A 26658-nucleotide genomic window follows, 5' to 3' on the forward strand; every position below is an offset into this window, starting at 1 on the left:
CTCATCTCTGGGATTCATTGGCCTATATTGTGCAATGAGCAGAACAAGCGTGGACTCAGGAACAATTTGCCTTAGCCAGCCAGGAGCCTTGCTGCTTGTGGCTAGCTGGACCTGATCAGGGAATATTGGGGCAAGACCCTAGCAGCTACTGGGACCATTTGTTGTCCTGAAGTGGCACCGGCTAACCCCAGCATTTGGCAGTTGAGACAAGGAACCAAAAAACTAGAGTCCAGGGACTCAATTTCATTTGTAGGGTAAGTATATGCAATTCGATAGCTGGTTCAGCCAGTATGATGTTTTGCGTGTCCTTTTATGTTAAGACCCAACAGGCTCGATTTTGGAGGGTAAGTCGGCCCTGGTGTGCACATGGGAACATATTTTCCCCTCAATCTGGGCTTTTCCTTTATGGGATAAGCAAATTTTCTTGGGTACCCATTTGCAGAGAGGAGGCGTTGTTGGACTCTATCCTGAACCAGTTCATTGGGAACTAGCCCTCATGGGGCATGCCCACCCTAGTTGCAATTAGCTCAATTGTAGGGTAGATGGGCTTCCCTTGTGGCTCAGCTGGTAAAGAATCCTCCTGCAATGCGGGAGACCTGGGTTTGATCCCTGGGGTGGAAAGATCCCCTGGAAAAGGGAAGGGCTACCCACTCCAGTATTCTGGCCTGGAGAATTCCATGGACTGTATAGTCCATGGGGTTGCAAAGAGTCAGACACAACTGAGCGACTTTCACTGCTGCTGCTGCTGCTAAGTCGCTTCAGTCGTGTCTGACTCTGTGCGACCCCATGGACTGCAGCCTACCAGGCTCTTCCATCCATGGGATTTTCCGAGCAACAGGGTAAATGTATTTACCTGATTTGGGAACTGGTCTAGTTTGAACAGGTTCATTTGGGAGGTAACTCTTGTGGAGGTGGGTAGCCTAGTTAGAATTAGTGCATTTGCTTTATAGGGTAAACTGATTTACCCAATCTGGGAATCAGTTCATCTGGATGCATCAATGCTGAAATCTGTTTGTGCCGGTTGTGTTGAAATCTGTCTGAATCTTCTGTGTTTGGCATTATACAGCTGATAAAAGTGGGAAAATTAGATGTGTTAAGATCAGAAGAACAAAGTCCCTGAATGGCTCAGAATTAAACAATCTGGCCTCATAGTCACCCACGAGCTGAGCATCTCTCCAGAGGCCCAATATACACACATGAGCTGAGCGTCTGCCTAGCAGTGTTTAAACACAAGCTTAGCATCTGTTAGAGGCCTCAAAGACACACAGGAGCTGAGCATCTGCCTAGAGAACTTATAGTCACCCATGAGCTGAGTCTCTGCCTAGAGTTGTCCTAGACACACAAGAGCTGAGTCTCTGCCTGAAAGTGTAAAGTGAAAGTGTAAGTCGCTCAGTTGTGTCCAACTGTTTGCAACCCCATGGACTATACAGTCCATGGAATTCTCTAGGCCAGAATATTGGAGTGGATAGCCTTTCCCTTCTCCAAGGGATCTTCCCACCCCAGGGATTGAACCCAGGTCTCCCGCACTGCAGGTGGATTCTTTACCAACTGAGCTATCAGGGAGCGACTGCCTAACAGCCTCATAAACACAGAGAAGCCGAGCATCTGCTTAGAGGCCTCATAGACACATACAAGCTGAGTGTCTGCCTAGAGGCCTCATAGACACATGAACTGAGCGTCTGCTTGGAGGCCTCATAGACACACATGAGCTGAGTGTCTGCCTAGAGACCTCATAGAAACACTGAGCTGAGTGCATAGCCAGAGGCCTCATAGACACAAACGAGCTGAGCATCTGTCTAGAGGCCTCCTAGTCACACACAACCTGAGCATCAGCCTAGAGGCATTTAGATATATACAAGCTTAGCATCTGTTAGAGGCCTCAAAGACACACAGGAGCTGAGCATCTGCATAAGAGGCCTCCTAGACCTATACGAGATGAAGTACCCCCTAGAGGTCATATCCTGTCACAGCTGCCCTCAGGAAAGGAATATGCACACACATATTACAGAAATGAATTCCAAACACAACCAACTTTTAAGAAGCCAATTTCAAAGGTCAATTTTCCTCACACCCTTTAAGGAAAAAAGAAAAAGAGAACCCACATGGCCAAGGACAAGATGCTAGTGTCCCAAATTATTACAGGACAGATGCTGATCAAAATGACAATAAGAAACCAAATCCTGTCTAACCAAACGGCCATCCTAACTGTCTGCCAACAGTACACGGAGGAGACAGCCAGGAGATGACGGAATTCTCCTTCATGTTCCCTGCAAACAGACATTGGCAACAGTTGCTTGAAGGGACACCCTGCACAGGTCATAACAAAAAAAATGTCAAGAGAGCTCAGACTCTGATACCCACACCTGGACCTATATTATGTAAAACCATCATTCAAAATGACAATATGTACCCCAACCTTCACTGCAGTGGTACCTCCAACTGCCAAGACACAGAACAAAGAAAAGGTCAACTGACAGATTAAATCTGAAAGAAATATTGTATATATATTCAAGGTGCTATTACTCCGACTTCAAATATCGCCATGGAAATAATGAAATTATGCCAATGGTCCCAACAAAGATGGACCTTGGAGGAAAATACACTAAGTGAAGTAAGCAATAGAGGAAGAAAATAGTAGGTAATGTCCCTTGAGGGTGAAATTGAAAGACATAGAGGAAGTAATTTACAACAGAAAAAGTGACTCTGAGATACAAAGAATTAAAAAAAAAAAAAGTGCCAGGGATGAATTAGGAGATTGTCACTAACCTATACACAGAAATCTGTAATAGATAATCCACAAGGATTATCTCCTTCCTTCCTTCCCCATATGCACTGAAATGTATATCTCTAACGTTGTTATTGTTTGGTTGCTAAGTTGTATACAACACTGTGAACCCCATGGACTATAGCCTGGCAGGCTCTTCTGCCCACTGCATTTCCCAGGAAAGTATACTGGACTGAGCTGCCATTTCCTTCTCCAGGATCTGAACATACACACCGAAATACATATCGGTATTCACTAGTACACAAGGAGTATCTTCCACCTTCCTTCCATCTTTCCTTCCTTCTATGCACATATACAGAAAAATATTTGTCTTGAACATATACAATGAAATCTGTAGCTGTAATAGATAATCCACAAGGATTATCTCCTTCCCTCGTTCCTTGCACATGTACAAAGAAATTGTACCTCTAATAAATGTCCCATAGGGATCTGAGGTTCAGCAGAGAACTTTACTTGACCTTGTTTAATAACCTCAATGGCAAAAGAATCAATAAGGAGTATTAAAGCTTGTATGCATATGTCACAGCTAAATCAGCCAATTGTACCCTGTGGACAAGGTCAGAACTGCAGATTGACTAGATTTCAACATAGAATTGCCATGAAATTAAAGGAAAGAAGAGTAATACCTAGTGTATTCCCTTCGACTGCTTGACTTAGGATCCTATCCATATCCTGGAACCTGGTAGGCTTGAGTTTCAGGGCTGGACTGGGCTGGGGTCGAGACAGCCGAGCAGGGTGTCCTTCATAGGAGCCCTTTTAAACCTGTACTGTCTAGTTTGCCCTAGCTGGGGCCAGAATCCCTATTGAACCCCAATCTTAATGGCCTGACCCTCTGACTTGGAGGAACATGGAAAATCACCCAGACCCCAGGTCTCCTGGTGCTGGGGGTCCCCAGCTCAAGACTCCTTCCTGAGAGTGCAGCCTCCTAGGCACCTCATCAGGGAGCAGTGCCCCAGGTAGGCATGAGGCTAGAGGGGAGGGAAAGGTGAAGCTTCAGCGGGGAAGAAGTAGTGAGACAGAAGCCCTTGGGTGTTTCCTCGTTCACATTCCTCTCCACAGCCCAGGCTCTGGTTGCAGGTAGAACCAGAGTTGGGTATGGAGAGGTGCTGCCACCTTGTGGACATTTCCTGTAACAACAACTGACTGGCACCTCCAATTCAAAAAGCCTGTGGGGCAGGTACCCTCAGAAAGGACCTGCAGCAGGTACTGCAGAAACGAATTCCAAACCACAACTGACTTTCAAAAAGCCAATTTCAAAGGTCAATTTTCTCACACCCTTTAAGGAAAGAAAAAAAGAACCCAGAGCACCACAGGACAAGATGCTCAGCATTCTGAATTATAGGAGTGACGCTGATCAAAAAGACAACAAGAAATGAAATCCTGCCAGAATGGCCATCTTAACTGTCTGCAAAGAGTACATGGAGGAGAGTCCTGGGAGATGATGGAAACCAGCCCCCCCCACCATCATGTTCCCTGGGAACAGACATTGGCAACAATTCCTTGAAGGGACAGCCTGCACAGGCCAGAACCAAAAAAGTCAAGAGAGCTAAACCTAGGATTTTAATACCCACACCTGGGCCTACATTACAAAAAAACATCATTCAAAATTACATATGAACCCCAACTTTCACTGCAGTGGTACCTCCAACTGCCAAGACACAGACATAAGAAAAGGCCCACTGACAGTTTAAAGAAATGTGGTACATATATAGAAAGGGCTATTACTCAGACTTGAAGTATTGCCACTGAAATAATGAAATTATGTCAATGGTCCCCACAAGGATGGACCTTGGAGGAAAGTATAGTAAGTGAAGTCAGCAACAGAAGAAAACAGCTGATGATGTTCCTTTGAGAAAGTCAATTCCCAGGCAGGTTGACAAGAAGTCCAGGGTCCCCAAGGAGGAGAAAGGGATCTGGGGTTCTCAAGGAGGAGGAAAGGACAAACTTTTTTCCCACATTCCTTAGTAAGGATTCTATAACAATAATGTGTCCTGCTTGAGGATATATTTCTCCTTGCTGAAAATGTTCTGACTAATCCTGTTATCTTGAAGAAAGTGAAAGTCACTCAGTCATGTCCAACTCTTTGTAACCCCAAAGTGAAAGTTGCTCAGTCATGTCCGACTCTTTGCAGCCCCATGGACTATACAGTCTATGGAATTCTCCAGGCCAGAATACTGGAGTGGGTAGCCTTTCCCTTCCCCAGGGGATCTTCCCAACCCAGGGATCAAATGCAGGTCTCCCTCATTGCAGGCAGATTCTTTACCAGCTGAGCCACAAGGGAAGCCAAATGTATATTATGGGAGTGAGTCTAGTTAGATCTTTACAACCTTGAGACCTTCTTTTGATTTACTGTAATAACCAATTAAAAAGTATATAATTCCCTTGCTAAGACTAGGGATTGGGGCACTCTCCATCCCCCTTCTGATATCTATGTCAGAAGTGTTCTCTGTTCCTTTTCATACTTTAATAAAACTCTGCTATACAAAAGCTCTGAGTGATCAAGCCTCATCACTGGCCCCAGATTGAATTCCTCTCCTCCAGAGACCAAGAATCCCAGGTCTTTCATGGCTCAGCAACGACCTATCACCTTGAGGGCAAAACTAAAAAAAGAAAAGAACGAGATACAGAGGAAGTAATTTATAACATAAAAAGAAACTCTGAGATTCAAACACAATGAATTCTAAAAAGAAAGCAAAGTGCCAGGGATGAATTAGGAGGTTGTTACTCTCTTTACACAGAAATCTGTATCTGTAATAGTAATCCACAAGGATTATCTCCTTCCTTCTACATATGTACTGAAATGTGTATCTCTGTCATTGTTTTTTGGCCTCTAAGTCATGTCCAACACTTTGCAAACCCCATGGACTATAGCCCGCCAGGCTCCTCTGCTCATGACATTTCCCAGGCAAGAATACTGGAGTGGGTTGCCTTTTCCTTCTCTGATCTCTCTAACGTACCCACAGATATATGTATGCCTATTAACTAATTCATAAGGATTATCTTTTGCCTTCCATACTTCCTTTGTTCTGAACACATCTACAGAGAAATATTTATCTCTAACATATACAATGAAATCTGTAGCTGTAACAGATAATCCACAAGGATTATCGCCTTTCTTTGCTCCTTGCATATGTACAAGGAAACTGTACCTCTAATAAATGTCCCATAGGGATCTGATATTCAGTACAGTGAACTTTACTTGACCTTGTTCAATGACCTCAATGGCAAAAGAATCAACAAAAAATACTAAAGCCTATTCGTATATGTCATAGCTGAATCAGTCCATTGTACCCTGCGGACAAGGACAAAAGTGCAAACCAACTAGATATCAACATAGCATTGGCATGAGATTAAAGGAAAGAAAAGTAATGCCTTGTTTGTTCCCTGTGACTGGCTTGACTTAGGATGCTATCCGAATCCTGGAACCTGAGTAGGCTTGAGTTCCAGGGCTGGATTAGGGTGGGGTCAAGACTGCTGAGCAGGGTGCCCATTGTGATAGCCCTCTTAAACTTGTACTGTCTGGTTTGCCCTGGCTGGAGCCAGAATTCCTAGTGACCACAAATCCTAATAGCAGGACCCACTGACTTGGAGGAACATGGAAAATCACCCAGACCCCAGGTCTCCTCGTGCTGGGGTCCCCAGCTCGACTCCTTCCTGGGAGTGCAGCCTCCTAGGCACCTCATCAGGGAGCAGTGACCCAGGCAGGCATGAAGCTAGAGGGGAGGGATCGGTGAAGCTTCATTCGGGAAGGAGTCCTGAGATACAAGCCCTTGGGTGTATCCATTCCACCCTAATTCACAGCCCAGGAAGCTGACTTTCCCTAAGGCTCTGGTTGCAGGGCATGAAGAGATGCTGCCACTTTGTGGACATTTCCTGTAACTACAACTTGCCCACTGGGGCTGCCTGGCACCTCCAATTCAAAAGGCCTGTGGGGCAGTGAATGACAGCTGCCCTCAGGAAAGGTCCTGCCACAGGTATTGCAGAAATGATTCCAAACACAACTGACTTTCAAGAAGCCAATTTCAGAGGTCAATTTTCCTCATACCCTTTAAGGAAAGAAAAAAAAAGGAGAGAGAAAAAAGAACACAAATGGCCACAGGACAAGATGTAGACAAGAGTTGAGAGTCTTTCTACATGTCCACAGTCTCACACAAGTTGAGCAAGAGCTTTGAGGCCTCTAGATAGACAGGAGCTGAGTGTCCACCTAGAGGCCTCATAGACACACACAAGAGGAGCATCAGTCTTGAGCCCTCAAGATAGACATGAACTGAGTGTCTTCATACAAGCCTTATAGTCAAACAGAAGGTGAGGATCTGCTTAGAGGCCTCATACACACAATCAATCTGAGCAAGAGGCTGGAGGCCTCTAGATAAATACAAGCTGAGTGTCTGCCTAGAGGTCTCATAGACACAATGAGCTGAGCTTCTGACTAGATGCCTTGTAGACACACACAAGCTGAGCGAGAGCCTTGAGGCCATAGACATGAGCTGAGCATCTGCCTAGAAACCTTATAGTCAAACATGAGGTAAGCATTTGCTCTGAGGCCACTTAGTCACACATGAGCTGAGAGTCCACCTAGAGGCCTCACACACACACAAGCTGAGCATCAGCCTTAAGATCTCTAACTGAGCATCTGCTTGGAGGTGTCACAGACACAAGAAGCTAAAAGTCTGCCTCAAGGCCTCATAGTCACACACGAGCTGAGCCTCTGCTTAGAGGCCTCATAGATACAATAAGCTGAGTGTCTACCTAGAGGCCTGTTCTTGCCTGGAGAATTCATGGAAAGAGAATCCCAGTGGGCTTCAGCCCTTGGGGTCCCATAGGGTCAGAATAGATACTTCAGAAGGACATAATGTTCAGCACAAGGAGTTTACTGGACCTTGTTTAATAACCTCTCTGGCAAATAATTGAAAAAAACAGATATGCTGTACGTATATGGCATAACAGAATAAGGAGCCTATATACTGACAATAAGAACAAAACTGCAAATCAAATATAGGGCTACATTGTATCAGCATGAGGTTAAAGAGCAGAAAAGAGTGATGCCTATTTTATCCCCTCTGATCTCCCCGACATGCGCTGTTTGCCATACCTGGAACCTGAGCAGGCTTGGGTCCCATGACTGGACTGGAGAGGATTTGAGACAGTAGGGCCAGGTATCCTTAATTTTGAGCCCCCTCTTAAACCTGTACTATCTGGTTTTCCCTAGCTTGGACTATAGACCTTAGTGCATCGAAAGAATGGTAGCCTGAGCCTCTGAGCACGAGAACTTTTGAAAAGTCACCTGGCCTCCAGGTCCCCTGGTGCTGGGGTCTCTAGCTGAAGTCTCTTTTTTGAGAGTGCAGCCTCCTAGGCGTTTCAGCAGGGAGCAGTGCCCGAGGTTGGGATGAGTCTGAAAGGGAGGGGTGAAGCCTTAAGGGGAAGAAGTAGGGAGACACAAGGCATTGAGTGTTTGCTCAGGCGAGTTCCACTCTAATTCTCAGCTCAGGAAGCCAACTTTCCCAAAGGCTCAGTTTGCCCGAGGAACCAGAGTTGGACATGAAACAGTGCTGCTCCCTTGTGGCCATTTTCTGTAATAACACCACGAAGAGCTGTGCTGCTGCTGCTGCGTCACTTCAGTCGTGTCCGACTCTGTGCGACCCCATAGAGGGCAGCCCAGCAGGCTCCCCCGTCCCTGGGATTCTCCAGGCAAGAACACTGAAGTGGGTTGCCATTTCCTTCTCCAACTCGTGAAAGTGAATTCGCTCAGTCGTGTCCGACTCTTAGCGACCCCATGGACTGCAGCCTACTGGGCTCCTCCATCCATGGGATTTTCCAGGCAAGAGTACTGGAGTGGGGTGCTTACTGGACATTTAACATTCACAAGGATCTAGGTAGGGGCTGTAAATAAATAAATAAATAAAACACATGCTCTCAAGAAGTGTCCTAGGGGTAATCATGAACAAAGAACTCAAAACAAGGCAGGCATTAAAGAAGCCAATTTCAAGATGTAAGCTTAACTTACATCCTTAAAGAAAAAAAAAAAAAAACATGAAATGATGTCAACATCACTAGAGAAATGCAAATCTAAACTACAGCAAGGCATCACATCACCCTGGTCAGAATGGCTATTACCAAGCATTCTACAAACAATAAGTGCTGGAGAGGATGTGCAGACAAGGGAGCCCTTCTCCACTGATGCTTGGGATGGAAATTGGTAACGGCCACTATGGAAGACACAGTGAGGGTTCCTTCAGACATGAAAATGAGAATGAAGTTAGAAAACATCATACACAAAATAAACTCCAAATAGTATTATATATCTAAAAGTAATGATGGACACTATGAAATTCTTGAGAAAAACATAAACAGGACATGATTTGACATAAAATGCAGCCAAGTTTGCTGTGGATCTACCTCTCAGAATAATGAAAAATAAACCACAAATCAGAAAATGGGACCTCATTAACCTTAAAACCATTTGTCTACCAAAGGAAACCCTAACTGTGAGACAAGCACAATCCTCAGAATAGGGAGAAAGATTTGCAATGAAGATACCCACAGGGAATTCATCTCCAAAATACACAAGCAGCTCATGAAACTCAATATAAAAAAATAAATACAACCCAAGAACAAAGTGAACCAAGACTGAAATGAATATTTCTCCAAGGAAGGCCTACAGATTGCAGTTAGGCACATGAAAAGATGCTCAGCATCACTAATTATCAGAAAGACACAAATTAAAAGTCCAATGAGCTAAGCACTCACATTGGTCAGAATGGCCATTTCAAAACATCTTAAAGAATAAATGCTAGGATTTCCCTGGTGGTGTAGTGGTTAAGAATCAGCCTGCAAATGCAGGAGACGCAGGTTTGATCCCTGGTCTGGGAAGATTCCACACACGTGAAACAATTAAGCCAATGGGCCAAAACTGTTGAACCTGTGCTCTAGAGCCCTTGAACCACAACTATTGAGCCCGCCTGATGCAACTACCGAAGCCTGGCACTCTAGAGCCCACATTCTGTGACCAGAAGCTACCATAAGGAGAAGCTGAAAAGTGAAACTAGAGAGTAGCCCCTGCTTGCTGCAGATAGAGAAAGCCTACGTTCAGCAACCAAGACTCAGTGCAACCAAAGATAAATGAATAAAATTATTTTAAAAAGAATAAATCCTAGAGAGAGTGCAGAGCCAAGGGAGCCCTCCTGCACCGTTGATTGCAATGTACATAAATTCATCCTAGGGAGAACACATGGAGTTTTATTCAAAAAAATACCATAGAAGTACATCAGGATCCAGCAGTCCCACATCTGGGCATAAATCTGGAGAAAATAAAAAATTTAAAAGCTACAGGAACCTCAGGAATTTCAGCTCCACAAGGTACAATAGCCACATCTGGGTAGCAAGCTAACTCATGAAATTACAGATAAATGGATATATGATGAGGTGCATATACACAATGCAATATTTCTCAACCATAAAGAAATAGGAAATAATTCCAAGTCCAGCCACAGAAAAGAAAGTCAAGTTGATCATTCCAAGTGAAGGAAGGAAGACAGGTACAGACAAGTATCATATGATATCACTCCTAGGTGTAATTTAAAAATGGATGCAGGAGAAGGAAATGGCAACCCCCTCCAGTATTCTTGCCTGGAAAATCCCATGGACAGAGGAGTCTGTGGGCTACAGTCCATGGGGGTGCAAAGAATCAGACACAACTGAGTACCCGAGCATGTTAGATGAGGACCCCTAAACTTCCCTCTCTCATTCCTGGGTGGGAGTCCATCTGTTTCTGCACATTCCAGCATGGACCTGGCACAAGCGAGAATGCTTCAGACCCAGAGTGCCCATCTGCTCCCCTGCAGGTGTGTGGGAGCCTTGGGCTTCTTGGGGAGGCAGTGATGCTCTTAGTTATGGGAGTTGGTGCTGCCTTGAGTCAAGGATGGTTAGGGAGGGGAAGTGCAGCATCAAATTAAGGGTGCAATGGCTGGCTAATAGCTTTCTTATAGATCAGTAATCAACAATTAGAATTAAAAACCCAGAAACAAAAAGAAGGAAAAAAATAACATTAAAAACCCAATACCATTTACATTAGTACCAAGAAAGAAGAAGAAACAAATATTTGGGTATAAATGTAACAAAATATGTACAAGATCTCTGTGAGGGCAAACTACAAAGCTCTAGATCTACAGGTACAATGGAACGTTATTCAGCCTTTAAAAGATATTCTGAAACATGCTACAACATAAGTGAATCTTGAAGACACTAAGCTACATGAAATAATCCTGGGGCAAAGGACAAATGCTGTAGGATTCCATGTATATGAGATGCCAAGAGTAGTCAGATTCACAGACACAGAAAGTAGAATGGTTACTGCCAAGAATGAGGAAGGAGGGAATGGGAAGTTACTGTCTAATGGGTTCAGAGTTTCAGTCTGAAAAGGCGAAGTTCTGGACATGAGTGATGGTGATGTGGTACAACAAGGTGAATGTCTGTAATACTACTGAACTGGATATTTTAAAACATTAAATTTCATTTTCTGTATATTTTCTCACAATAAAAAAGGACCAAAAAAAGGATGCAAATGAACTTTTTTACAAAAGAGAAACAGATTCAGACTTAGAAAAGAAACTTATGGTTACCAAAAGAGAAATGTGGAGGGGCAGGAAGTAATTAGCTGGTTCAGATCAATATATACACATTAAAACAGGTGCTACTGTTGTTCAGTCACTCAGTCATGTCTGACTCTGTGTGACCCCATGGACTGTAGCCTGCCAGGCTCCTCTGTCCATGGGGTTTCCCAGGCAAGAATATTGGAGTGAGGTGCAATTTCCTGCACAAGGGGATCTTCCTGACCCAGGGATCAAACCCGTATCTCCTGCAAGTCTCCTGCATTGCAGGTGGACTGAGCCAGCAGGAAAGCCATAAAACAGGTGCTGAAGGGCCCTTAATAGTCACAAGTCCAACAGGGCTTTAAATGACACTTGCACTCAAGAAATGTCCTGGGGAAAATCATTGCAAAAGCATTCCAAACAGGGCCAAGTTTCAAGAAGCCAGTTTCAAGAGGTAAATTGTATTCACAAGGTGTAAAATAATAAAAGCACATAGGAAGATACTCCACATCAATAATTATTAAATCAATGCCAATCAAAACTTCAATAAGCTATCACCTTACATAGTCACAATGGCCATCATCGAAAATATCTGCAAAGAATAAATGCTGTAGAGAACGTACAGAAAATGGAATCTTCCTATGGTCTTGGTGGGACTGTAACTGGTGAAGCCATGATGGAAAACAGCATGGAGGTTCCTTGAAACATTAAACACAGAGGTATCATATGATCCTGCAATCCCATTCCTGGGCTTCGATCCAAAGAAAATCATCATTCAAAATGACACGTGCACCTTGATTTTCAGGGCAGCACTATTTACAATAGTCCAAACACAAAACCCACCAAAATGTCCACTGACACAAATATGAAGACTACGTCATACATCTGTACACTAAAATACTACTCAGCCTCAAGACAGAACGAAATAATCATATTGGCAGCAGCATGGATGAACCAAGAAATTATAATTCTATGTGAGGTAAGTCAAAGACAAAAAGACAAATATCTTAAGATATCAGATACAGGTGGGATCTATAAATTCATACCAATGAACTAATGCACAAAACAGAAACAGCCTGAGAAAACCAAATTCTGATTATCAAAAGAAAGTTAGGAAGGATAAATTAAGAATTTAGGGTGAAAATATACACATGAATATATATCAAGTTGATAATGAAAAAGGACCTACTTTTTCTAGACCAGGGAACTCTCCTGAACAAACTGTTATAGCCTATATGAGAAAAAAACAGAAAAAGAATGTATGTATGGCCATGTATAACTGAATCGAGTTCATGTACACCTAAAAATAAACATTGGAAATCAACTCTACTCCAATATAAAATAATAATTCAATAACAAACTAAATTAGCTGAGCTTGGTCTAGGGGAAACCAGACAATCATGACCCTATTAATTAGCATGTGATATGCTATGATATTAATATGACACCTCCAAAGGTTTTTACTCAGCAAAACACAGAGCAGCAACGCACTCAAAGGTGCCTGACCTCATGTGAATGCGACAAGGTGAAGAGAAGGAAAAGGACCACAGGTTAATCAGGGAAACACCCTCAATTCAGATGCTGGGAATCTCTGAGGAGACAGGACACACAGCAGGTGAAGAGCAGACATGTGGTCTCCGTGTACACAGGATCCTGACCCACGTGGAAGGGGTGAGACCCACACAATCCCCAGACCCTGCACCTGGGGTCGCACGACCCTTGGTTAGGACACCAAGTCTCTGCTGGGCCCCTAAAGTGGAAACGAGTGGGTTCCTGTAATCTCCTACTGCTACTGCTAAGTCACTTCAGTCGTGTCTGACTCTGTGCAACCCCATAGACGGCAGCCCACCAGGCTCCCCTGTCCCTGGGATTCTCCAGGCAAGAACACTGGAGTGGGTTGCCATTTCCTTCTCCAATGCATTAAAGTGAAAAGTGAAAGTGAAGTCGCTCAGTCGTGTCCAACTCTTAGCGACCCCATGGACTGCAGCCTACCAGGCTCCTCCGTCCATGGGATTTTCCAGGCAAGAGTACTAGGTGGGGTGCCACTGCCTTCTCCGGCAATCTCCTAGGATGATAGAAAGAAGTGTGGGGTTGGTCTCCTCTCCCGATGCTTGTCCCAGAGAAGTCCTCCTCTCTTCCCTTTGGTTCTGTGTGATATTAACTGTTTTTACAGCTGTCATGATAATGTTGAACACACTACCGTGGTTCTGGCAGGCTCAGTCCTTTCTTGTTCCACTGAGGCGTTGAGAAAACACACCAGACGCAGGGCTGGGAGAGACGGGGAGGTCTGCTCTCTGCTCAGGAAGGATGGTCGACTGGAAGGAAATCACAGCAACAACCTCACCTGCTGCCCATTGACTTTATGCCTGATTCCTGTGCCCTGGAATCAATTCACCAGGTGAACCTGCCTCCCTACTCAACCTGAATGTGCTGGAACATTGGAGTAATTACCAGGTAGCCACCTGAGGGTTCTCCAGGAGCCCCAGGGAGGTGAACCTGGCAGGGAACAGACTAGGAGCCCTACCTCAGCACTGACCCCCGGGAGGGCCAGGGAAGCCCACTCAGAGGAGAGCACAGTTCCCAGAGAAGCCCACCCCAGCCCCAGACCCCAGACATCTGAGCACTGACGCTCAGACGCAGGCGTGGAGTTTTCAGACAGAGGCCAGGCCAGGCCTGCACCCGGGTCTCCACGTCCCAGCACACACGGAACAGTCAGGTCTAAATGTCCTCATTGCAGAAAGTGCACGGTCTCATCCAAACATAATCAGTGTAGACAGGACTTTGTTCAGTCGCTCTATTTTCATATATGAAGTAAAGGAAATTCTACCACTTTCATAGATGAAATATGCAGCTCTTCTTTCATATATAAAATACAGAAAATTTTAGCACTTTTCAATTTGTGCCTCTATTTTCATATATGAAATATAGAATATTCCCTTTTCAGAGATGAAATGTGCACATATAATTTCATATATGAAATATAGAAAATATTAATATAATTCAATTTTCAGCAACATAAACCTAGAGATTATTCTACCAAGTGAAGTAGGCCAGAAAGACAATGGCAAATATCATATGATTTCACTTATATGTGGAATCTAATATATGATGCAAATGAATTTATCTATGAAACAGAAACTGATAGAGAGACCTAATGGTTACTAGTGCAAAGAGAGAGGTGGGAGCGACAAGACAGGAGTAGGGGAATAAGAGATACACACTGCTATCTGTAAAATATATAAGCTGGACAGGGAGGCCTGGTGTGCTGCAATTCATGGGGTCGCAAAGAGTTGGACACGACTGAGCAACTGAACTGACAATATGGTTTACAGCACAGTGAAATAAAGCCATTATTTTCTGATAACTTTAAATAGAGTACATTCCATAAAAATATTGAATCACTATGTTGTACACCCAAAACAAATATACGAATATAAATCAGCTGTACTTCAGTTTTAAAATATAGTTGATGGCCAGTTACAAACACATAAAATAATTTTAAAAAATAGGAAAATAAAATTGGGGTATTTTTAAAAATAGAAGATTCCATCCATGAAGAAGTTAATTTTGATGACATTTAAAGTAATTACATAAGTAGCTTTAGTCTTTTAAAATTTGCTTCACGAGGAACTAATTAAAGTCAAGCCAATTAATCTAACTACAGAATAAAAATGGTTTTTTCAAAGTTGCTTTTTTCAGTGTTCTCCGACAAAACACTTTATTTAATGTTATTTTTGATGCCTACATATTGATTTCAGTTCACAATGCCATATAAATAGAAGTCACTTAGCAATCCTCTAGTTTCAAATTAAGACTTTCGTATGTATTAGGATGTAAGGCAGTATAACTGATTTAGAAGACTTATTTTAAGTCTTTAAAAGGATTATGCAAAAGGCACAATTATTTTCATTCTGGTCCCTGGACTGGTATTAAGCTCTGGAATTGCCTGCCATCTGACAATTTGAATTCACAAGCCCTCCAGGTGATTCCGAAGCACTGAAGTAAACTGAAGTTTAAGAACTCTTGCCCTAGAAATCCAGGCAAAACTCACAGTTTACCAAGCCCAAGTTGTAAGACTTAGTATCATTATAAATTTTTTATTCTTTTGCTTAAAGAACAATAGCAAATGAGTTAACTTTACAAATGTAAATACCTATATTTTCATACGTAAAATATAGAAAATTCCATTTTCATATGTGACATATGTACCTATATTTTCTATATGAAATATAGAAAATTCAGTTTTCATACTGAAATACACACCTATATTTTAATACGTGAGATACAGAAAATCTATTTTCATACATGAAATAACGCACCTATATATGTTCCTATATGAAATACAGAAATATAGACCCGGGTTTGATCTCTGGGTTAGGAAGATCTCCTGGAGAAGGGAATGGCTACCCACTCCAGCATTCTTGCCTGGAGAATTCCATGGACAGAGAAGCCTGGCAGACTACGCTTGCTCCTTGTGAGGAAAGTTATGACCAACCTAGATAGTGTTTTAAAAAGCAGAGACATCACTTTGCCGACAAAGATTTTTGTAGTCAAAGCTAACAGCCAAGACAGGGAAGCAAGCTAATTATAGAAGCACACGTGAATGGAGACAGGAGGTGGGGTACATGTACACAGTGCAGTGTACCTCCACCATAGAAAGTAGGATATAACGCAAAGTCCAGCCACAGAAAAGGAAGGAGACATGGTCATTCCAAGAGAACTAAGGGAGACAGTGAGATACAAGTATCACCTGATATCACTTCTAGGTATAATCTGAAAATGGATACAAATGAACATCTTTCAGAAAGAGAAACAGCCTCAAAGACTTAGAAGGGAAACTTCCAGTCACCAAGAAAGTAAGATGTGGAGCAGGGAGAAATGAGCTGCTTCAGACTAACATATGCACATAACTATTTCTAAAGTAAGACACCAGGACCCACTGTGTAACAAAAGGAATCTTACACAACACTATGTAATTACCTATATGGAAAAGAACCCCCCAAAATTATGTTTACATCTATGTGGAAATGAACCAGTTGCAGCACATTGAAAAGAAAAACAAAACAAGATTTTAATTCACTTTTATACTCTAGTTTAAATTATAGATTAAAAACAGAAAATATGGGGGGAAAAAGTGCTATCTCTATTCCCTCCAGGCAATAGTGACCTGGGCTGGTGTCACATCCCTGGAGCCAGATTGGCTTGTGTCCCAAGGATGGAGTGTGCTGGGGCTGAGGGAGCTGGTAGCTTGTGGCAGGCAGTGTACCTCCAAAATGGGCCTGGAGTATCTCTTCCCTTCTGTAGAGCCCCCAACCCCCAGATACAGGCAGGAGAAATCAAGAGTTTGGAGTTAACATATATGCATGAATACATATCAAATAGGTGATCCAAAAGTAACTACTGAGAAGCAGAAGGAAGGTTATTGAACACGTTGTAATCACCTATATGCAGAGAAAGACCTGAAAGAAAACAGATAAACATCTATGTATAACTGAATCAAGTTCCTGGACACCTGAAACAAAAACATCAGAAATCAACTATATTCTGGTATAAAATTACAAGGAAATTCAGTTCAGCTCAGTCGAGTCTGACTCTTTCTGACCCCATGAATCACAGCACGCCAGGCTTCCCTATCCATCACCAACTCCTGGAGTTTACTCAAACTCATGTCCATTGGGTCGGAGATGCCATCCAACCATCTCATCCTCTGTGTCGTCTCCTCCTCCCGCCTTCAATCTTTCCCAGCATCAGGGTCTTTTCAAATAAGTTAGTTCTTCACATTAGGTGGCCAAAGTATTGGAGTTTCAGCTTCAACATCAGTCCTTCCAATGCAATGAATATTCAGGACTGATTTTCTTTAGGATGGACTGGTTAGATCTCCTTGCAGTCCAAGGGACTCTCAAGAATCTTCTCCAACACCACAGTTCAAAAGCATCAATTCTTCTGCGCTCAGCTTTCTTTATAGTTCAACTCTCACATCCATACATGACTACTGGAAAAACCATAGCCTTAACTAGACAGACCTTTGTTGGCAAAGTACTGTCTCTGCTTTTTAATATGCTGTCTAGGTTGGTCATAACTCTTCTTTCAAGGAGTGAGTGTCTTTTAATTTCATGGCTGCAGTCACCATCTGCAGTGATTTTGGAGCCCCCCAAAATAAAGTCTGACACTGTTTCCACTGTTTCCCCATCTATTTGCCATGAAGTGATGAGACTGGATGCCAAGATCTTAGTTTTCTGAATGTTGAGCTTTAAGCCAACTTTTTCACTCTCCTCTTTCACTTTCATCAAGAGGCTCTTTAGTTCTTCACTTTCTGCCATAAGGGTTGTGTCACCTGCATATCTGAGGTTATTGATATTTCTCCCGGCAATCTTGATTCCAGCTTGTGTTCATCCAGCCCCAGCATTTCTTAAGATGTACTCTCTATATAAGTTAAATAAGCAGGGTGACAGTATACAGCCTTGATGTACACCTTTTCCTATTTGGAACCAGTCTGTTGTTACATGTCCTGTTCTAATTGTTGCTTCCTGACCTACATACATATTTCTTGGGAGGAGGAATTACAGAATTAAAAAAAAGTGGTGGGCGGGGGGGTGGGGGGTGGAGGTGGTAGCAGGGAGAAGTGCTGCTGACTTGTGGCCATTTTCTGTACCAACCCCATGCAGAGCTGTACTGCTGGGTGTTTTTTCACACAGATACAGGGACTGTAAGTAAAAACACCTACCCTCCAGCAACATCCTAAGAGTGGGCATTGAAAAATAATTCAAGATTAGGAAGGCTTTCAAGAACCCAGCTTCAAGAGGTAAGTTTAATTCACACCCTTTAAAAATAATCACATGAAAAGACATCAACATCACTAAACATTCAGTTCAGTCTCTCAGTCATGTCTGACTCTTTGTGACCCCATGAATCATAGCACGCCAGGCCTCCCTGTCCATCACCAACTCTCAGAGTTCACTCAAACTCATGTCCATCGAGTCGGTGACTCCATCCAGCCATCTCATCCTCCGTGGTCCCCTTTTCCTCCTGCCCCTAATCCCTCCCAGCATCAGGGTCTTTTCCAATAAGTCAACTCTTCGCATGAGGTGGCCAAAGTATTGGAGTTTCAGCTTCAGCATCAGTCCTTCCAAGGAACACCCAGGACTGCTCTCCTTTAGAATGGACTGGTTGGATCTCCTTGCAGTCCAAGGGACTCTCAAGAGTCTTCTCCAACACCACAGTTCAAAAGCATCAATTCTTTGGTGCTCAGCTTTCTTCACAGTCCAACTCTCACATCCATACATGACCACTGGAAAAACCATAGCCTTGACTAGACAGACCTTTGTTGGCAAAGTAATATCTCTGCTTTTCAATATGCTATCTATGTTGGTCATAACTTTCCTTAAGGAAATGCAGTGCTAAACTACAATGAGGTATCATACCACACTGGGAAGAATGGCCATTGCCCAACACACTACAAACAATAAATGCTGGAGAGGGTGTGAAGACAAGGGAACCCTCTTCCACGGATGCTTGGGATGTAAATTGGAAACAACCACTATGAGGGACACTATGAAGGTTCCTTCAGCCATGGAAGGAAGAATGAGGTTAGAACACTCCCTATCACCACACACAAAAATAAACTCCAAATAGTATAAATATCTAAATATAAGGATGGATACTATGAAATCCTTGAGAAAAATATAAACAGAACATAATTTGACATAAAATGCAGCAAGTTCTTTGTGGACCCACATTTTTAGAATAAACAAAAATAAACTACAAATCAGAAACCAGGCCAAACTAACCTTAAAAGGATTTGCATAGCAAGGAAAACCCTAAACAAAAGACAAGGACAACACTCAGAATAGGAAAAAAAAAATTGCATTGAGATCCCTACAAGGAATTCGTCTCCAAACCATGCAAGAAGTTTGTGCAACTCAATGTTAAAAATATGTACACCTCTCCCTCCCCACACACAAAAATGGGCCAAATATCAAAATGGATACTTCTCTGAGGAATGCCAACAGACTGCAATCTGGCACATGAAAAGATGCTCAGTATCACTAATATTCAGTTCAGTCTCTCAGTCATGTCCGACCCTTCTCGACCCCATGAATCGCACCACGCCAGGCCTCCCTGTCCATCACCAACTCCCAGAGTCCACCCAAACTCATGTGCATCGAGTTGGTGATGCCATACAGTCACCTCATCCTCTGTCATCCCCTTCTCCTCCTGCCCTCAATCCCTCCCAGCATCAGAGTCTTTTCCAATGAGTCACCTCTTTGCATGAGGTGGCCAAAGTATTGGAATTTCAGCCTCAGCATCAGTCCTTCCAATGAACACCCAGGACTGATCTCCTTTAGGATGGACTGGTTGGATCTCCTTGCAGTCTAAGGGACTCTCAAGAGTCTTCTCCAACACCACAGTTTAAAAGTATCAATTATTTGGCGTCAGCTTTCTTCACAGTCTAACTCTCACATCCATACATGACATCACTAATATTAGAGAAAGGGGAATCAAAACTCTAATGAGGATTGAGCTCACATTTGTCAGAAAAGCCATCTTAAAGAATAAATGCTTGAGAGGTTATGGAGAGAAGGGAATCCTCCTGCACTGTTGATTGCAATGTACATAGATAATCTGGTAGAGAGAAGACTATAGAGGTTCATTTTAAAAATAACATAGAAACACTTTTAGACCCAGAAATCCCAAGATAGGGCATAAATCTGGGGAAAATAAAAAAATGTTAAAAGATGTGGGTCCCCCTTCCCTCTTGGCCTCCCTAGGTACAATAGCCAAGTCAGGGAAGCAAGTTAACTGTAGAAATTACAGACGAATGGATACAGACAATCAAGTACGTATACACAATGCAATATTACTCAAACATAAGAAAGTAGGAAATAATGCCAAGTCTAACCACAGGAAAGAATGTAGAGATGATCATTCCAAGAAAAGTAAGGCAGACAGGGAGAGACAAGTATATGATGTCACTTCAAGGTGTAATTAAAAATGCATAAAAATAAACTTCTTTCCCAAAGAGACACAGCCTCACAGACTTAGAAAATAAACTTTCAGTCATCAAGAAAGTGAGATGGGGGGCAGGGAGAAACATGCTGCTTCAGACTAACAAATGCACACTACTATTTATAAAATAACTCACTAGGACCCACTGTGTAACACAAGGAAACTTACAGTACTCTATATTGACCTATATAGAAAACAATCCAAAAAAAAAAAAATACATGTATACAACCATGTGGAAGTGAATCAAACTGCAGTAGACTGGAAAAAAAAAAAAACCCCACAAGGTTGTAATTCAAATTATAGGATAAAAGCAGTTCAAATTATAGAATTAAAACAGAGGGAAAACATGCTGACTATTCCCCTCAGGCCATAGTGACGTGGGTTGGTGCCACATCCCTGGAGCCCGACTGGCTTTGGTCCCGTATCTGGAGTGTAGTGAGTCTCAGAGAGCTGGGAAAATTTGCTGGCAGTGTGCTACCACCATGGACACGGAGTCTCTTTTGACTTCTGCATGAGCCGACAGTCTCCAGATACAGGTGGGAGAAATTAAGAGTCTTGAGTTACCATATACTGTTAATATATATCAAGTAGATGATCAAAAATTAACTACTGAAGAGCATAGGGAAGTTTATGTACACTGTAGTCACCTATATGCAAAAAAGCTGAAAGAGAATAAATGAACATCTACATATAACTGAATCACATTCCTCTACAACTGAAACAAACACTACATACAAATCAACTTTATTCCAACATAAAATAACAAGGAAATAAGAGGGGAAAAAGAACAGTGAGGCATGAAGTCATGCTCTTCCCCTGTGACCTTTATCTGCACAAAGCCACGAAAAGCAGAGCTGCTGGGCATTTAATATTCACAAGGATGGGGTAGGGGATGTAAGTAAAAACACCTGCTCTGGAGAAATGACCTAGGGGTTGTCATCAAAAAGAATTCAAAACAAAGCAGGCATTTAAGTGGACAATTTCAAGAGGTATGTTTAATTCACACCCTTTAAAAAAAAATCATGTGAAAAGATGAAAACATTGCTAAATAATAGAGAAATGCAAATCTAAACTGTGGTGAGGTATCACATCACACCGGGAGGAATGGTCATTGTCAAACACTCTACAATCAACAAGAGCTGAAGAGGGTGTGGAGACAAAGGGAACCCTTCTCCACAGATGCTTGGGATAGAATTTGGTAATGGCCACTATGAAGGGCACGCTGAAGGTTTCTTCAGCCATGAAAATGAGAATGAGATTAGAATATTCCCTGACACCATACTCAAAAATAAACGCCAAATAGTATATCTAAAAGTAAGGACAGACACTATAAAATTCTTGAGGAAAATATAAACAGGATATGATTTGACATATATTACAGCAAATTCCTTGTGCATCCATATCTTAGAATAATGAAAAATAAACTACAAACCAGAAAAAGGGATTAAACTTAAAAGCATTGGAATACCAAAGGAAATAAAAAATGAAACACTCAGAATAGGAAAAAATATTTGCAAATGAAGATACCCACAAGGAATTCATCTCCAAAATATACAAACAGCCCCTGCCACTCAATATAAAAAATATATACACCACGAGAAAAAATGAGACGAACTTTGAATGAGAACAGTTCAAATGACAGGATGAAAACAGAATAAACAACAAAAGATGCTGACTCTATTCCATTAAGGCCATAGTGACCTGAGCTGCTGTCACATCCCTGAAGCCTGGGAGGCTTGTTTCCCAAGGATGGACTGTCATGGGGCTGACAGAGCTGGGGAGGATGTGCCAACCAATGAGCCCTGCCCCATGGTCTGGGTGAGCCTGCTCCCCTCTACACGGGCCCACAACCTCCAGATCCAGGAGGGTCCTCCTGCAGTGAAACTATGGCTACTGCACCCAAAGGATGTGGAGCCTCTGGGCTGAAAGAGCTTTGAAAAACCTCGTGGGCTCCATGTCTCCTGGTGGTGGGCTTCCTACCTCCAGCCTCCTTCCTTAGGGTCCTCCCATCTACAGATGAAAGCACTCTCCCCAGAGTGGTGTTGCAGGAAAGGGGATGTGTCCAGGGGACAAGGGTAAAGAAGGAAGAAGGAATGGGACACAAGCTTTAAGTGCTTCTTCTGGCACTTTCCACTCTTGACAATCCAGAAACAGGACTTTCCCCAAGGCTCTGGTTCCCTCAGTAACCAGAGTTGAGCATAAAGACATGCTGCCACCTTGTGTCCATTTTCCATAACAACAACTTTGAAACCATATTCCCAAGGCCTGCAGTTCAGTTCAGTTCAATTGCTCTGCTGCTGCTGCTGCTAAGACGCTTCAGTCGTGTCCGACTCTGTGTGACCCCATAGACACAGCCAACCAGGCTCCTGCGTCCCTGGGATTCTCCAGGCAAGAACACTGGAGTGGGTTGCCATTTCCTGCTCCAATGCGTGAAAGTGAAAAGTGAAAGTGAAGTCACTCAGTCGTGTCCGACTCTTCACGACCCCATGGACTGCAGCCCACCAGGCTCCTCCGCCCATGGGATTTTCCAGGCAAGAGTACTGGAGTGGGGTGCCATCAATTGCTCAGTCGTGTCCAACTCTTTGCGACCCCATGAACTGCAGCATGCCAGGCCTCCCTGTCCATCACCAACTCCCAGAGTTCACTGAAACTCATGTCCGTCGAATCGGGGATGCCATCCAGCCATCTCATCCTGTCGTCCCCTTCTCCTCCTGCCCCCAATCCCTGCCAGCATCAGAGTCTTTTCCAATGAGTCAACTCTTCGCATGAGGTGGCCAAAGTATTGGAGTTTCAGCTTTAGCATCAGTCCTTCCAAGGAACACCCAGGACTGATCTCCTTTAGAATGGACTGGTTGGATCTCCTTGCAGTCCAAGGGACTCTCAAGAGTCTTCTCCAACACCACAGTTCAAAAGCATCAATTCTTCGGTCCTCAGCTTTCTTCACAGTCCAACTCTCACATCCATACATGACCACTGGAAAAACCACAGCCTTGACTAGACGGACCTTTGTTGGCCAAGTAATGTCTCTGCTTTTGAATATGCTATCTAGGTTGGTCATAACTTTCCTTCCAAGGAATAAGCGTCTTTTAATTTCATGGTTGCAATTACCATCTGCAGTGATTTTGGAGCCCAAGAAAATAAAGTCTGACACTGTTTCCACTGTTTCCCCATCTATTTCCCATGAAGTGATGGGCCTGCAGGGCTGTAAGTAAAAAACACCTGCCCTCAAGAAATGTCCTAAGGGAGATTATCGGAAAAATTTCCAAACAGGGAAGACATTTTGAATATTCATTCAAGAAACTAACTTGAATAAGTTTAACTTACACTGTTTAAAAAAAACACATGAAAATATGTCAACATCACTAAATATGAGAGAAATGCAAATCAAAATTTCAATAAGGTATCACCTCACACATGAGAATGGCCACAGGCAGAAATTCTACAAACAATAAATGCTGGAGCGAGTGTAGGGCACAGGCAACCCTCCTACACTGATGCTGGGAATGGAAATTGGGAGCAGCCACTGTGGAGGACACGGGGCAGGTTCCTTAGCATGAAAATGAGAATGAAATTAGACTACTCCCTAAAACCATACACAAAATTAACTTCAAATAGATTAAATATCTAAATGAAAGATTTTATGAAAGTACTGAAGAAAAAAACAGAACACACTTTGACATAAAACGCAGCATTTGTGGTCCACCTCTTAGAATCATGAAAAATAAAACACAAAACAAATGGGACCTAATAAGCATTAAAAGCAATTGCACAGAAAAGGAAATCACAAGTCAAAGAAAAAAGACAACCCTCATAATGGAAAAAATTCTTGCAAACGAAGATACAGGAAATTTATCTCCAACACATACAAACAACTTGTACAGCACAATATCAGAAAACAAACCATCCAATAAAAAAAATCAAAGGTCTAAATGCACATTTCTCCAAAGAAGGCATAGACATGGCTATAAAGCACATAAAAATATGCTCAGTCTCACGAGTTCTTCAGTTTAGTCACTCAGTCGTGTCCGACTCTTTACAACCCCATGGACTACAGCATGCCAGTTTCCCTGTCCATCACCAACTCCCAGAGCTTACTCAAACTCACATCCATCAAGTTGGTAATGCCATCCAATCATCTCATCCTCTCTTATCACCTTCTCCTCCCGCCTTCAATCCTTCCCAGTATCAGGGTTTTTTCCAAGGAGTCAGTTCTTCGCATCAGGTGGCCAAAGTATTGGAGTTTCAGCTTCAGCGTCAGTCCTTCCAATGACTATTCAGGACTGATCTCCTTGAGGATGGACTGGTTGGATCTCCTTGCAGTCCAAGGGACTCTCAAGAGTCTTCTCCAACACCACAGTTCAAAGGCATCAATTTGGCAGATTCATTTTGATATATGGCAAAACCAATACAATATTGTAAAGTTAAATAAAATAAAATAAAACCATTTAGGAAAAAAAAAAAAGCATCAGTTCTTCTGTGCTCAGCTTTCTTTATAGTCCAACTCTCACACCCATACATGACTACTGGAAAAACCGTAGCTTTGACTAGACGGATCTTTGTTTACAAAGTAATGTCTCTGCTTTATAATATGTTGTCTAGGTTGGTCATAACTTTTTTTCCAAGGAGTACATGTCTTTTAATTTCATGGCTGCAATCACCATCTGCAGTGATTTTGGAGCCCCCCAAAATAAAGTCTGACACTGTTTTCCCATCTATTTGCCATGAAGTGATGGGACCAGATGCCATGATCTTAGTTTTCTGAATGTTGAGCTTTAAGCCAACTTTTTCACTCTCCTCTTTCACTTTCATCAAGAGGCTCTTTAGTTCTTCTTCACTTTCTGCCCTAAGGGTGGTGTCATCTACATATCTGAGGTTATTGATATTTCTCCTAGCAAACTTGATTCCAGCTTGTGCTTCTTCCAGCCCCAGCGTTTCTCATGATGTACTCTGCATATAAGTTAAATAAGCAGGGTGACAATATACAGCCTTGACGTACTCCTTTTCCTATTTGGAACCAATCTATTGCTCCATGTCCAGTTTAACTGTTGCTTTCTGACCTGCATACAGATTTCTCAAGAGGCAGGTCAGGTGGTCTGGTATTCCCATCTCTTTCAGAATTTTCCACAGTTTATTGTGATCCACACAGTCAAAGGCTTTGGCATAGTCAATAAAACAGAAATGGATGGTTTTTTTGGGAACTCTTGCTTTTTCGATGATCCAGCGAATGTTCGCAATTTGATCTCTGGTTCCTCTGCCTTTTCTAAAACCAGCTTGAACATCTGGAAGTTCACGGTTCACGTACTGCTAAAGCCTGGCTTGGAGAATTTTGAGCATTACTTTACTAGCATGTGAGATGAGTGCAATTGTGCAGTAATTTGAGCATTCTTTGGCATTACCTTTGTCATTGGAAAGGCAATATGGTTGATCTAAATGACCATATCAAAAAACCTACAACAGTAAATTCTCCAGAGGCGGTGGAGAGAAGGGAACCCTCTTACACTGTTGGTGGGAATGTAAATTGTACACCCACTATGGAGAACATTATGGAGGTTTATAGAAAACTAAAAATAGAAGTACCAAGTGATCCAGCAATACCATACCTAGGTGTAGATCCAGAGAAAACCAAAATATAAAAAGAAACCTGCACCCCAAAGGTCATGGCAGCCCTAGGTACAGTAGCAAAGATACAGAAGCAACTTAAGTGTACAAAGACAGATGAATGGATACAGAAGATGGGGTACATATACACAATGCAATATTACTCAGAAATAAAAAAGGATGAAACAATGACATTTCTAGTTACAGGGAAGAAACCAGAGGTGATTTACAGTAAGTGAAGAAAGTGAAACAGGGAGACAAGCATCATAGGATATCACTTCCGGCAGAATCTAAAAATGGATACAAATGAACTTCATTACAGAAGAGAAACAGATTCACAGACTTAGAAAAGAAACTTGATGTTTACCAAAAAGAAATGTCAGGGGGCAGGGAGTAATTAGGGGGTTCAGATCAATATATACACATTAAAACAGCTGCTGTTTTGTTTAGTCACTCGTGTCCAGCTCTTTGGAACCCCATGGACTGTAGCCTGCCAGGCTCATCTGTCATGGGATTTCCCAGGCAAGAAGACTGGAGTGGGTTGCCGTTTCCTTCTCCAGGGGATCTTCCCAACCCAGGCATCAAAACTGTGTCTCCTCAAGTCTCTTGCGTTGCAGGTGGATTTCTTACCGCTGATCCAACAGGGAAGCCATAAAACACGTGCTGAAGGGCTCTTAATAG

General features: G+C 42.7%; 1 protein-coding gene and 1 long non-coding RNA gene across 36 annotated transcripts in view; one reads left to right on the forward strand and one right to left on the reverse strand.

Moving 5' to 3' along the window:
• The window catches only part of LOC147349507 (uncharacterized), a 69207-nt gene extending 68953 nt beyond the window's left edge, over positions 1–254 (forward strand). Inside the window, exon 7 of the long non-coding RNA XR_015149893.1 lies at positions 1–254. This is a non-coding gene — a long non-coding RNA (uncharacterized LOC147349507).
• Positions 1–26658, reverse strand: part of LOC147349509 (uncharacterized) — a 71038-nt gene that overhangs the window by 4305 nt on the left and 40075 nt on the right. For 5 of the 35 annotated variants that reach the window (XM_086364169.1, XM_086364156.1, XM_086364164.1 and 2 more), the window contains one exon: positions 8031–8177. The exons of 5 other annotated variants lie outside the window; for them this stretch is intronic. In XM_086364169.1, the coding sequence (XP_086220295.1) occupies positions 8144–8177 (34 nt within the window). In that variant the 3' untranslated portion in view covers positions 8031–8143. Of the gene's footprint in view, positions 1–5068; positions 5386–8030; positions 8178–10003; positions 12072–12562; positions 12605–12627; positions 13689–16427; positions 16833–26658 lie in introns of those variants that run through there. 25 more of the 35 variants (XM_086364170.1, XM_086364166.1, XM_086364157.1 and 22 more) reach the window with 18 other exon arrangements.

Source organism: Bos grunniens, chromosome 21 (genome assembly GCF_055505025.1).
Source record: "Bos grunniens cultivar Pamir isolate PY7600 chromosome 21, Bosgru_T2T1.0, whole genome shotgun sequence".
In the NCBI taxonomy this organism is placed as follows: Eukaryota; Metazoa; Chordata; class Mammalia; order Artiodactyla; family Bovidae; genus Bos; species Bos grunniens.